Below are 14,488 nucleotides of genomic sequence, written 5' to 3'. Positions count from 1 at the left end.
TATTGATCTAATCTATCTACACGAGAGAGGCATACACATCTAATATGTATATATATATAAATATCATATGCACATCACATATAGTTCTCTACATGAAAAGAGAAAGGGGGAGAGAGAGAGAAAGATATAGAGAGATGGAAAGAGACAATACACGAAGCAGTGTGTTTGGTCAAAGGACCTCTACAAGGCAGAAGAAAGAGCAGAATCAGGGGCCACACTACAACTACGTTATATAGATTAGTTATAAGCCAGAACGAGCCAGGACTGACCACGTGCATGCAAGTTATGGGATGGGGTGGGATAAATTGAAATACCACTGTTGCCTTGACAACGGTGATGGTAGCATGTTTGAAGTTGGAAGAGGTGGGAGTAATGGCCAGACTGGCTCAGAGAATTAGTCAGAATTAAATATAAAGAACATATGTATATAAGTATTTATATGTGTATATATATGTGTATATTACATTGGTTTCAGATGTTCATCATCAACGTCATCATCATCATCACCGGAGGGTGAATTCTCTGAAAATATTACAACAGGAGCAATAAATTGTCAACAAAGTTGTGGGCAGCAGACCAGAAAGTGGAGGGCATTGTTTTGAAATGTCCACCTCTGAAGTATGCTCACCCTTCGTAATAATCACACTTAAGCAGTAGCCGCACTCAAGGAAAGCCACTCTTATCTGAACACTCCATCATACAGTCATTAATCAACATGGTTGGAGAGCTTAGACAGATGATTAGGTTAATTCCAGCATTTGTCTTGTCTTTGTTTATTTCACTGACCCTGGAAATATGAAAAACAAAGTACGCCTCGATGGGATTCAAACTTGGAACACTGAAGCTTAAAATGAAAGACAAAGGAATAATTTATTACAGAGTGTTACAGTTAGTGCTATGCCCTCTCACCTTGACCACAATCTGTAATGAAATGAGAGAAGGAGTTGATTGTGAGAGAGAATTGAGTTAATGTATTGGGATTTGCTAATCATCTTCAATATTGCCTCCACACTGATGTGACTTGGAAGAAGAATCTGTAATGCAGCAGGATTTTCATATGTGTTGAACAGGTTATTTAATCTGTGATGATATCCCACATCATTTTCACCCCTAATTGCATAAACAATGCAATACCAAACACACGGCAATACACCACCTGATGGGTAACATGTTTTTATAGTTATATGCCCATAATAACAAAGCTGTCTCACAGTTGTATTGAATGTAATGAAGCACTTAAAACATTGTCATTTAATTCTCGCATACATTTGTTTTTTTAGTAGTTGGTTGGGTCTAAAGGAAGGGCAGTGCCCATGACCTCCACAGACCCTGTCAAATCAGTGAAACTGTTGTCATGTATACCCAGCTTGAATTCTTGGAAGTTGATAGCTGCAGGAAAGGAATTCCAGATGGCTGATGTCTTGTTGACAATGAACTGGGTGTAGTAGTTAAAGTGATGCTTGGTAGGATGCACACAATATGGGCGATGATAGGAGGAGAGCTGAGTGAGCCAGGATGGGAGTGGTATGTGCCCAACCAGCTCTGAGCAACAAAGGGCACCATAGTGAAAATACAAAGTGATAGCTTATCTATGGACCAGAGATTGGAGTGTATTTGCGAACAACTTCATTTTACACACAGCACATACAGTCCTCTATACACAGCCCATAATCCATGACTGTAACCCATCACATATTACATACATCACATACAAGCCTCAATAAAAACCATGTTTCACTACCATGCACCACATGTAGTCCTCTACATTCACTGTCCGTTTTTCACTACCATCACATATCTTACACACACCAAATAGAAACTGATAAAAGCAATCATGCATGGAACACTGACAACAGAAGGGTGCAATGCAGTGGAACAAAGCTGTGTGAGGTAGGGTTCCTACAATACTGACAGTACAACATCGACAACAACAGTAGCAACGTCAATATATATTGATAAAGTAAAGGAATTGAGCTTCTAAGATACAACTACCACACACATACACACACACTCAGACACTCACATACATGCAATAGCTGTTAGGTTTCATCCACAGTAGAGATGTTTCATGTACACTGACATCAAAGACACTCACCTAGACTGGAACGGTTGATTCTGTACGTAGAATTGTTGTGGAAAGGCATCATGTGGTTGAGGATAATGGAGAGACAGTCTGCCACCTGGCTGTTTGGAGCACAGGCCAAAGCTGGGGTGTAACCTGGTAATAAAGAAAACAATAATGATGGAGGTGGTTTTAGTATTTATGTCACCGTTTGGCCACAGTTACTGGCAGGACCTTCAGTTGCCAATACAATATCTCTTGTTCATCATGTTAGTTGTTGAATAGGTTATCATCAAGGCTTTTTACCTTGCCTGTTTGTACATGCTTAATTTTTTTTTTCTGAGGACGGTGGATTTATACTATGATGTAATCTGTGAATGCATCAATAAAATGCTACCGAAACAGCTCTAATTCCAATTGCTGAAGACTAGCATCACACTTGAAACTTAAAGTACTAAAGGAATTTGAATCAAACTGTTTGATCCATACATGTAACTCCCAATAAATGTGTTGAGTGCCCTTCTTTTGTTTGTATGCTCACGTGTATATATATCTATCTAACAGCCCTTACCATTTGTTTTTACTGTCCTGTTTTTGTGACCACTTTAACCCGCTGCAAATCCCAAATTTTATTTAATTTGCTTTGCAGGAACAACTGTTTTAACAAAGTTGCGTCTTCTCCCAGCATTCAAAACGTGGAGTTGATAAAACAGGGGACAACTGATGAAGGTATTGTTCTTTGTCGCCTGTCTCGTTTCTCTATTTGTTTCTTTTGTCGTTCGAAAACAAGTTGTTTTCCATGCTTTTGTTTTTTTTTATGTTCTTGTTTTTAATTTTGTTCATGTTTTTTTGACGTCCTGTACCCATATATGCATGTATATATACATATATATGTAGGTGTGTACATATGTATATATGCATTTATATATATATATAATTTATATTATTACATGATTGAATGCTATGCATCCATTTCCAAGCTTTATATATATATATATATATATATATATATATATACACACACACATACATATGCAAAGGGGTGGTGAAAAGTTCCTGGCTTTGAGTAAAAGAAAGCACAGAGGATCAGTAAATTATGATTTTATTCAACATATTCCCCTCTCAGATTCATACACTTATTGCAGTGGTCCTTGCAATACCTTTAAAACCAGGAACTTTTCAACACTCCCTTTGTGTGTGTGTGTGTGTGTGTATGCACATACTTGTGGTATACTACCAACAAATGACAATGGTTGTTTTACCTGACTGTTAACTCAATGTTAAGGTACCCAGCCATACTCTAGATTCTAATGAAGCTTGTAACTATTCTATCTATCTATATGTGAAACAAATGTAGTGCAGATGCCTGATGTGTGTGTGTGTGTGTGTGCACTTACCACTTTCGTCTAATGCCATCACACTGGAACCTTTCAATAGTAATTCTCTAACAATGGCCACTAACCCATTCCGGGCAGCAATGTGTAAAGGTCTGAAACAAAGCAAAAAGGAAATGTCAGTGTCTGAGAGTTCAAAGGTGGTGGATAGTCTTTACAATCCCTGTCAGGCAATCAATATTGTGCAGAGAAACCATAATGGCCACGACCAAGTCCACCTTGCCCACCTCTGCTGTGGCCATTTTTGTACAGGTTTACAAAAACAGAATGGTCAGTGGGAGGAGTATAATATGTCCAGTTCATCACTGCATATCAGAGGGTGCACTCAGCTGCTCAGTTTTATCAAGAGCAACATGTCTCTGGAATAACAGATCTGTGCTTCATACCTAATTGTTTAGGTGACTAAACATTATTTACATTTGACGGATATTTGATACATTATTTACATTTGACGGATATTTGCCCTCATCTTGTTTGTTGTTAACACAACGTTTCGGCTGATACACCCTCCAGCTTTCATCAGGTGTCTTGGGAGAAATGTCGAACCTGGGTGCTCATTCCTAAGGTATTTTCCGATATTATTATTATTCAGGTCACTGCCTGGAATCGAACTCGGAATCTTGGGGTTAGTAGCCTGTGCTCTTAACCACTATGCCATATGCCTGTGGGTGTTGTGGTTAAGAGCATGGGCTACTAACCCCAAGATTCCAAGTTCGATTCCAGGTAGTGACCCGAATAATAATAATAATAATAACAACGACATCAAAAAATACCTTAGGAATGAGAACCCAGGTTTGAAATTTCCCCAAGACACCTGATGAAGGCTGGAGGGTATATCAGCCGAAATGTTATGTTAACAACAACAAGGTAAGGACAAATATCCGTCAAATGTAAATAATGTACATAATTCTTCATCTCTTAAAATATAGAACTGTATTATCAGAGATGATGTAGAGCTGCTGCTACTACTACTACCATTAAACAAACCACACATATACAAACAATGATGCATCCAACAGATTCACACACATTCTGAATGAATCATTGTAGATCAAGAGGGTCAATGGTTAAGTTTCTAAATCCCTATCCCTTTGGTCACAGGTTCAAACTTTGCTACAGCCACTGTGCCAAGTTTTTGCTAGGTATAGCACAGTGACTGTAAAGTCACTAACGTTGGGTTACTGATCAAAACATTGCTATTACAATTATCCTTCCACCACACCTTTAAACAAGCAGACAAATCATCATCATCATCATCATTTAATGTTTGCTTTTCATGCTGGAATGGGTCGGATGGTTTGACAGAAGCTGGCAAACTAGAGAGCTGCACCAGGCTCCAGTCGTCTGTTTTGGCATGGTTTCTGTGGCTGGATGCCCTTCTTAATACCAACCACTTTACGGAATGTGCGGGGGGCTTCATCTGCAGTGCTGATGTAAGTGCTTCATGTGTGGTGCCAGCGTGCAGCTTCATACATGGGACCAGCGTGGATGCTTCACATGTGGTGCCAGCACTCACTCACTGCTAAGCTAAATAATTAGTTACTACACCCACATCACTGTGGATGGGGTTAGGTAATGACCAAGTGGTTAAGAGGTTCACTTCACAATTCAACACACTCAGGTTGGAGCCATATGTGTAGCACTTTGGGCAAAGGGTTGTTTATCATAGTCTCTGACCAATCAAAGATTTGTGAGTGAAAATTGGTAGATGAAGACTGGGTGGAAATCCATCAATTTATATGGTAAGCCCAGATGTGAGAATGTTGCATTTTCATAGACGAGGGGACAATGAAGTGGGGGGGTATGAGTATGATTCATTGGAAACCTACCCAACACTTGACGTGATAAAGACATTTCTCTATCCCTTTTATGCTCAGTCTACCTAGCTGTAAAGAGGCCTTGTCAGGAGTTTGATTGCAAGATTAGAATAGATGAAACACCATAATCAACTTGTGTCTTGTCTCAGTAGCTGATGGATGTAGAGATGCACACAGCTGACTGTACTGACACATAGATTTAACAATATTGCGGTATTTTGTCTGTTGTTATGTTCCGAGTTCAAACTCTGCCAAGAGAATATTGAGAATTGATGCTGATGACACACACAGTTAGTAGTGTTGACATACACAGCTGACTGTATTAACACACACACACGCACATTCTTAACATGCATAGTAGTGTTGACACACACACACACACACAATACTTACATTTTCAGTTCAGAGTTGGCAATATTTACAGTCGTGGAGTCATTTATTTTCTTTAACAGTTGCATAGCAACATGGGCATGGTGCTGTAAAGAGAGGAGCACAGAGAGAGAGAGAGAGTAATATATTTAACTGCAGAGAAATACACAAAGACAAAGAGACGAAAGAAAGAGAAAGAGTAATATGCAAATCTTACATTTATACAAGCATGGTGGAGGGGGGTATTTTTGTCATCGTCCACCAAAGACAGATCAGCACCGTTTTCCAACAGCAGTTCTGTAAAAGAAGAAGCAAGTTATATATAGATCACTGTTGAGTGTGGTTAGTTGTATACCATAGACTACTTTAGGCTAGTGTGTGGTCAGTTGTATATCAAAGACCACTGGTCAATGTTGATATTGAAGGTATATAATTGTGGTTAGCTGTTACAGTTAAGCAGTGACCATGGACAACATTGGCTGTGAGGTAAGAAGTTTGCTTCCCAATCACATGGTTCTGGGTTCAGTACCATTGTGTGGCACCTTGGGCAAGTGTTTTCTACCATAGCCCTAGGTCAACCAAAGCCTTACTAATGGATTTGGTAGACGGAAAGATGCCAGTTGTGTGTAAGAACAATTTCCTTGCCATGACATTGCATAATAATTGTAAACGAATGTCACTGTTGTGCAAGCGGTGTTCTTCATTACCAAAACTTGTGCAAAACATGTCTGGTCAAGGAAAAATATTATCATATTTGGAAACAGGTGAGGGTTGCTGATAGGAAGGTCAACTGACCATAGAAAATCCTCCTCAACAAATCCTGTCCAACCTATGTGAACATGGAAAAGCAAACCTTAAAATGATGACAACGATGATGAAGTATACTCTAGTGAACATTGTAAATAAAATCTGAGATAATACAGCAGCCATCCAGTATTAATACAACAGAATGGTCAGTGCTGATGCCACGGAAAAAGCATCCAGTCCACACTCTGAAGTGGTTGGCATTTGGAAGGGCATCCAGCAGTAAAAAACCACACCAAAACTGACCTCGCCTGTGCTTCTGCCACATAAAAAGCACTCAGTCCACTTTGCTGTGGTTGGGTGGTTGGTGTTAGGAAGGACAAACAAGTGTAAGAGCCCTGCCAAAAAAAACAGAGAAGTCTGGTGCAGGCTTCTGTTAAACCATCCAACCCATGCCAGCATGGAAGGCAGACGTAAAGCAATGATGATGATGGTCAGCATGAAATGGTTATGTATTAAAGAAATCTTTTAGTTGTCAGTATAAACTATATAAATGTATTTATGATCACTTAGGGACAATGATATGGGTGTCACTGGATTGCACCTTGCAATGGTCAGTGTGTTGGACACTGTTACAGCTTTTGTGGTAATGGTGTTATACGATCATCTTATGGAAAGTTTAGTGGGTAAATGATATCATGTGACCTACCTACTACCGTTGAGTGACCGTTGGCTGCAGCTAGTGTTATCGGTGTCCGTCCCATCCGATCAGAACAGTTGCAATCAGCACCGTGGTTCAACAATATCTGCATGCATTCATAATGGTTACCAAACGCAGCCGCATGTAACGGTGTTCTGAAACAAAACAGTATGGGCATCAGTGTGTGAGTGTGCATGTAGGTGTGTGCGTGTGTACGTGTGCATGTATATATATATGCATGGATTGGTCTAACCCATGCCAGCATGGAAAACGGATGTTAAAGGATTATGATAATGCTACGCACACACACATACATATGCATATATATATATGTATGTGTGTGTATATGGTGGCAGTCCATTCCTTGCAGAGTTTGAACTCTTCTTGTACCTATAATTGTGCTTTCCTTTTGTGAGATTTTAAACAACCTTTGAGCCCTGAAAGGCAGTTAAGAAAGAGCTGATCATAAAATACTGCAGCAATGTCTCATTTCAGCACAGGCCCCACTTTCTGCTTGTTTGTTATGAAGGTTCAAGTGCCACCTCAATCCTCCATGTGATTTGCAGATTTTTTTTGACAGACATTGCAAATACACACACATACAGAATCATTATCACTGCAGTCATTCTCATCACCATATTTATAACAAGGCAACGTGAGACCCTCCTTGTCTGAAATATGTGAATTTTCTCAAATCTCACTTCACTATCTTTAAAAAAAAAAAAAAAAAAAAAGATATTAGATAATGGAGTTCTAGATGCACAAAAAGACAAGATGGTCACAGTTGGACTGCCTTGATTAAGACTAAATAACAACTTTGATGTCTTAATATTTCTGGTCCTTAATACTGGAGACAAGAGCACAGTGTGAAAAGAGAGATAATATCCATATAGTGTAGTAGATAGGCAACACCACAGTGTAGGATGGGGACAACATTTCTTAAAAGACCTCACTAAAATTTAAAAAAAGGAAAAAATAACTACAACGCAGTTAGGGGAAAAGTGAAGTGAGCTCAATCTTAGTTACCTGCCCTTGGAATCTGTCGCTTTCACAATATCGTCTCCCAACTTTTCTATCAAAATTTCCACACAAGATTCATTACCATTTATGCTGCAAAAAGATGATAACAATAATAATAATAATAATTCTTTCTACAATAGATACAGTGCTCAACCCAACCTCAGTGGAATTTGAACTCACAACATAGATGGACAAAATGCCACTAAGCATTGTTTTTAACATAAGCACAAGACTAGAAATTTAAGGGAGGAGTTGCTTGATTACATAGATCCCAGTATCCCAATAATAGTAATCTTTTGTACTGTAGGCACAAAGCCTGAAATTAGGGAGGGTGGGGGTGGGGGCATCGATTAGATCGACCCCAGTACACAACTGGTACTTAATTTATGAAAATATCTGAAATAAACTCAATTGCTCTCACAAATGAGAATACTAAAAATGAACCCGACCGCTCTCAAAAATTAAGTAAAAAAACTGGAAAAAATATTTCAGAATCTTTGTCCAGTACCGGATCGATCCCTAAATCTAATCAGTTTGTGCCAGTCATGAGGCCAAACATCCCTACAAGTTTCATCCAAATCCATCCAGCGGTTCTTGAGATATCTTGTCCATTGACAAACAAATAAACATGACTGAAAACAATACCTCAGCCTTCGCTAAGGCAGAGGTAATGATAATAGTTACAGAATGTATGGGAGGAAAGTGATTAGAGAATATACTTACACAGCACAATGAAGGGGAGTAAATAAGGTTTTGCTCTGTGTCATCTTATGTTCAAGTAGAAGTTCTATACAACTGTCATGTCCTGCAACAGATATAATAATAATAATATAGAAGTGAGGGGAGTGTTGGAGGTGGTGGCTGGGGACAGTGGTGTAGTGTCATGGTGGAGAGGGCCAGGGTGTTATGTTGTGGTGAGGGTAGTGCTGTTATGCTGGTGTGAGTGGTGATGATGGAGGTTAGCTGAAATATATGTACAACAAGTATCTTATTTCTCAGACCAAAATTTATGGGGTAAAAACAAAAGGCTGGCTTATAAACCAAGACACTCTGGAGGACCAAAGATCCCATGTGGAATGCAAAAAGATCTGTAAAGATAATGACAATGTTTGAATGTTTACATGACGTGATTAAACTTTATAGTATGTCAACTTGTGTGCCAGAAAATATAGCATTTATTTAGGGGAGAAGAAACTTGTTTCAGTTGTATGCAATGTATATCAGGATTATGTTTAGTTCCCTGTCAACTACCATCATCACTATGATATTGAAGACCAGCACCACCAACAACATTAGGTTATACTTACCATTGTAGCAGGCCCAATGGAGTGGTGTGAAACCTTTATTGTCTTCTTGGTCTCCCATAATTCCAATCTGAAACAATTACAAATATATAGTATGTATACAATATATATATTTACACATACACTCACACACAAAACATGTTTGAGTGCATTTGAATGTGATAAGACCTTCCACTGCGGAAATAGTCCTGAGACAAAAATCTTCCCCTTAGACAAAATGTGTGAAGATACATTTTGGGTTTTGAATGACATCATTATATCATAGGATTCGGGCATTTCTGCATCTTTTCACTTTGTGCTACGATCTAATGATGTCAGTCACAGCTCAAAATATAACCTTACACATGTTGTCTAAGAGGAGAATCTTGTTCTAGGACTATGTTCACAGGGAAAGGACTTATCATGTCTGAATGCATTCAAACATGTTACATATGGCTTTACGCAAATATATTTTATTCAATGGAACTTTGTATGACAGTATATTTATATATATAGATAGATATGTATACACACACACACGCACACTATATGAATAGTGGGATATGGGAGAGGGGGTGAGTCAGTTTTCTGTAAACATAAAATGGGTGGTAGTGATGGAGGTGGTACTAGACAGATAGATGCTACCTACACCACCACCACCACCACAAATGTAAAATTTGGGGGACAGGTATAGTGTTGTACACAAGATACAGAGTTGTTTAATTGTTTATAAAGAAGGGGAGATGTGATGTTGTGACACTCATGCCCTTTAGTGTCCACTGGGATAAGAAATGTTAAATCAGTTTGGCAACAACTTACAATTGCAGCAGTCACTTACACACACACACAGCAGTATTCACACATCAATGGATACATACTCAGAACACGCACACATACCTGACACACATGCACAAACAAATCCAGTGGCCGTAACACAAACATAGCAACAACCCCAAATGCTCTTTCCTCTTCTTAACACTTCAGCATAGAAGCTGCCCAATCCCCACCAAAGCCAAATGACATACCTGTAATAATGTACCTAGGATGCCCACATGTCCACACATCGCAGCAAAATGAAGAGGTGTGCGTCCTTTGATGTCTTTGGCAGTGATTTCTGCACCATTGTGCAGTAATGCATCAACACATTCCTCGTGACCATTAGCTGCCTGCAACAACAAAAACAACAATTATTTAGAATAATGCAAGTTTATGAATGCACACTGTGTACCTGTATGTGTGTGTGGAGATATATATATATACATATAGGGGTTGGACAAAATAATGGAAACACCTAGCATCATAACATCATAATTTTGAAATATCAATAAAACCGTCAAAAGCTTGTTTATTTTTATGCTTTTTGTGTGATGCTTAATATGTTTTGCTAAAATTGCTGTTTCTTTTCAGATACCATCAGGAAAAGTTAATGAAAATTCATTAAAATGACAGATCTATCGAACTTTCAAAGAGGTCAAATTGTTGGTGCTCATATGACAGGGGCTAGCCAACGAAAACAGCCAAAATGTATGGTGTATCAAAAAGTACTGTCTGGAAAGTAATGATGGCCTTTGAGAAAGAGGGAAAAACCTCCTCGTTGAAACCAAACTACGAAAGAAAACCAAAACTCTCAGATAGGGACCGTCGGGCTCTTACATGAATTGTTAGAAAGTATCACAAAAGTACAATTCTCAAAATTACTGCAGAGCTTAATGACAACCCCAAGAACTCAATTTCCACAAAAACTGTTTGCTGGGAGCTGCACAAAGCTGGAATTCACGGGAGGGCTGCAATCAGAAAACCACTACTTTCAAAAACAAACGTTGCAAAGCATTTAGAGTGGAGTAAAAATCTACAGAATTGGTCCCTAGAGCAATGGAAGAATGTTATTTTCTTGGATGAGTCATCCTTTAACCATATTTCCAACCACCAGTCGATTATACATGTGGAAACAGCCCAAAAGAAACATTTGACCCAGACTGTCTCCTTCCAACTGTTAAACATGGAGGAGGATCTGTGATGATCCGGGGATGCTATATCTTGGAAATCTGCCGGCCCAATGGTTTTCTACATATTTTATATGTAAATGTATGTACATATTATATGCATATACACACACATGAGTATATGTATATTGATAGATAGAGAGAATTTTGTTAAGGTTGTTTTCACAGATATTCTATAAAAATTATAGCCAGCACTGACTTTTGCTACAACATTTCATATGGAGATGTGAGATGTAAACAAAAAATGAGATCGAAGACATAAATGGGTAATGAGTGTTTTTGTGTTTGATTTCATTGTTTGTTTACATCTGACATCTCAATATGAAATGTAGCAAAAATCAGTGCTGGTTATAATTTCTATAGAATATCTGTAGAAATAACCTTAACAAAATAATGTAAAGAGCACTGCTAACACAGCAGAATGTGGTATTGATTTATGAAAATATTCAGTATACTTTATAGTGTAGTGAGGCACAAAGAAGCCAGCACCATTCTGAAACAACAGTGAGATCTCACCTGCAACCATTGCCATACATGAAACAAAAACAAGATCTTGCCTGCAACCATTATTTAAGGAAAAGACAACGACATTTCCCCCCTCATTCTTCTCATGCTGACGCCAATCAAAACTTCGAAGCCAGGAGCTCACAGCAGACTTTTGTTCTGCTGTGATACCACATGCATTGTCTCCAGAGGTTATTGAACCTCACGTGTATGGGAGAGAAGGCTAACTACGCACTGCTGTGAAGATGGTTACTGAAAGTAAACCCCTTGTACGTAGCACCTGTGAATAAACGGTTATTGAATTTACCCCGCCTGAGAACTTCATTCTTCGTATTTCCAGCTCCTTGAATCAACAGAATAATTATAATGGAAGAAGAAGATACCCCAAAAGTATCATAAAAACCTTCCTTCTATTATAAAAGTATACTGTGTTTGCATAACAAAATACCATATACCTACAAATCATTAATAGAGAGACAAATATCATATAGTTTTCTGTCCACTCACTGTAACAAAAAAAAATAAAAGAGATAAAAGCGTGTAATGGAAAAAGAGTGAAGGAAAAACATGCGTTAACTGACCCCTCTGTGTAACGCCGTCCGTCCATGGATGTCTTTGTTGTTTACTATAGCACCTGATGTGATGAGATTTAACACAGCATCTACGTGGCCATTGGCAACAGCTAACATCAACGGTGTTCTGAAACACAACCACAAATAACATAACTTTTTACTGTCGTACCACTGAACAACAACAACACTGATTTAGGGGTCTATTATTATTATTATCATCATCATTATTATTATTAAGGTGAGGAGCTGGTAGAATCTCAGGAAGGCAGAATGTTAGTATGTCAGACAAAGTGCTTAGTATTTTGTCTGTCTTTATGTTCTGGATTCAAAATGTACCGAGGTCGACTTTGCCTTTCATCCTTTTAGGGGTTGATAAAATAAGTGCCAGTTGAGCACTGGGGTATATGTCACTGACTAGTCCCCTCCTCCAAAATTTCAGGCCTTGTACCTATAGTAGGAAAGGTAGCGAGGCGGCAGAATCGTTAGCATGCCAGAGAAAATGCTTGGTGGCATTTTACCTGTCTTTACATTCTGAGTTCAAATCCTGCCCTTGTCATCTTTGCTCTCATCCTTTCAAAGTTGATGAAATAAGTACCAGTTGAGCAGAGCACTGGGGTTGATATATTCAACTAACCTCTCCCACAAAAAATTTCAGGCCTTATGTTAATAGTAGAAAGGATTATTATTAAATGGTAGGAAAGAAGAAATATAATGGGAAATATTACTTTAAGGGACGAACTATAGAGAGTGGATATTGTTTTTTTTTTAATGATGTTAGGAGTAGGGCCCATGGCCTTCACAAGTCCCCTTCCCCCACCTCCCAATCTGGTGAGACTAGAATTACACTTCAGGGAGTGCTGACATGAGGATTATGTGGGTCATAAAAATAAATATCTAAGAAGGCAGACAAAGGTAGATATTTAAGGATTAGATACTTAAGGGTTAGATACTTAAGGGGTTGATACTTAAGAGGTTGATACTTAAGGGGTTGATACTTAAGGGGTTAATATTTAAGGGGTTGATATTTAAGGGGTAGATATTTAGAAACAAGATTATTGGCCAGTAATTGGATATGATAATGGGGTATTTTTAAAATCAAAACGAAGGGTTGTTTATAATGTCTATGGGAAGGGGGTGAGTAGCAGTAACCTACCTTTCGTTGTCATCTGTACAATCGACTATGCAACTATCCTCTGCAGCATGTAGCAGTACCCGTAGACATTCCGTGTGGCCATTGTATGCTGAAAGTAGACGCACAGCACATTTTATCAGTTTAAAAGGTTGTAATATAGAAATGAATAGAAGGTGACTAGCACCACACACACACACACACAAATGGCTGTCATAGATATATACACACACATCAACACATATACATACTCACATATGTCCTCATTTTGAAGGACCCTTTTCAATGCTTGCATGGCATGATGGGTTGGGCAGTTTAAGGTAAAATCTTTCTATAGCTGGATGCTCTTCCCATCACCATCTCTTACCTGTTTCCAAGCAAGGTAATATTTCCTCAAGGTCAGTAATGTTTGCATAGAATATCGGAAAAGAATGGTATTCATTTACAACAATGACAATGTCAAGACATGGAAATACAAACATACACACACAAGCACATAAACAGTCACTGATTTATATATATATATATATAAAATTAATAATATCAGAGTAATAAAGATTTTAGAAATTTTTATTACCTGTGGACTAGCGTGTAGAAAAATTTAGTCAATAGACTATACATTATTCATATAAATACATTTAAACACATAAGAGGTATCCATCATAGGATTCCTTGCATGCTAGAAGGAACAGCTAAAGTCCAAACCACTATTAGGGATAAAAACTCGAAGGGAATGAAAAATAAAAACATTTACCATCTATCTCCTGGACAATGGTTTCTGACTTTTTTTTAGCAAATAAAATAATTTGCTAGGCGAAGTCTTCATCAACAGGTACATATAAGTACGAGTTTTTATCCCTAATAGTGGCTTGGACTTTAGTTGTTCCTTCT

The 14,488-nt window shown here is 38.3% G+C and overlaps 1 protein-coding gene across 4 annotated transcripts in view; it reads right to left on the bottom strand.

Annotated features, from left to right (window-relative positions):
- Nucleotides 1-14,488, bottom strand: part of LOC115216830 (serine/threonine-protein phosphatase 6 regulatory ankyrin repeat subunit A) — a 174,016-nt gene that overhangs the window by 19,169 nt on the left and 140,359 nt on the right. For 3 of the 4 annotated variants that reach the window (XM_036506751.1, XM_029786418.2, XM_029786419.2), the window contains 11 exons: nucleotides 13,622-13,709; nucleotides 12,478-12,595; nucleotides 10,415-10,555; nucleotides 9,414-9,480; nucleotides 8,830-8,911; nucleotides 8,113-8,196; nucleotides 7,096-7,241; nucleotides 5,860-5,939; nucleotides 5,667-5,749; nucleotides 3,460-3,551; nucleotides 2,096-2,218 (listed from right to left, as the gene is read on the bottom strand). In XM_036506751.1, the coding sequence (XP_036362644.1) occupies nucleotides 2,096-2,218; nucleotides 3,460-3,551; nucleotides 5,667-5,749; nucleotides 5,860-5,939; nucleotides 7,096-7,241; nucleotides 8,113-8,196; nucleotides 8,830-8,911; nucleotides 9,414-9,480; nucleotides 10,415-10,555; nucleotides 12,478-12,595; nucleotides 13,622-13,709 (1,104 nt within the window). Of the gene's footprint in view, nucleotides 1-464; nucleotides 523-2,095; nucleotides 2,219-3,459; nucleotides 3,552-5,666; nucleotides 5,750-5,859; nucleotides 5,940-7,095; nucleotides 7,242-8,112; nucleotides 8,197-8,829; nucleotides 8,912-9,413; nucleotides 9,481-10,414; nucleotides 10,556-12,477; nucleotides 12,596-13,621; nucleotides 13,710-14,488 lie in introns of all 4 variants that reach the window. The other variant, XM_036506750.1, reaches the window with a different exon arrangement.

Source organism: Octopus sinensis, linkage group LG10, assembly GCF_006345805.1.
Source record: "Octopus sinensis linkage group LG10, ASM634580v1, whole genome shotgun sequence".
NCBI lineage: Eukaryota > Metazoa > Mollusca > Cephalopoda > Octopoda > Octopodidae > Octopus > Octopus sinensis.
Note: the sequence above shows the minus strand (reverse complement) of the source record. Positions and strands in the feature narration are given on the sequence as shown.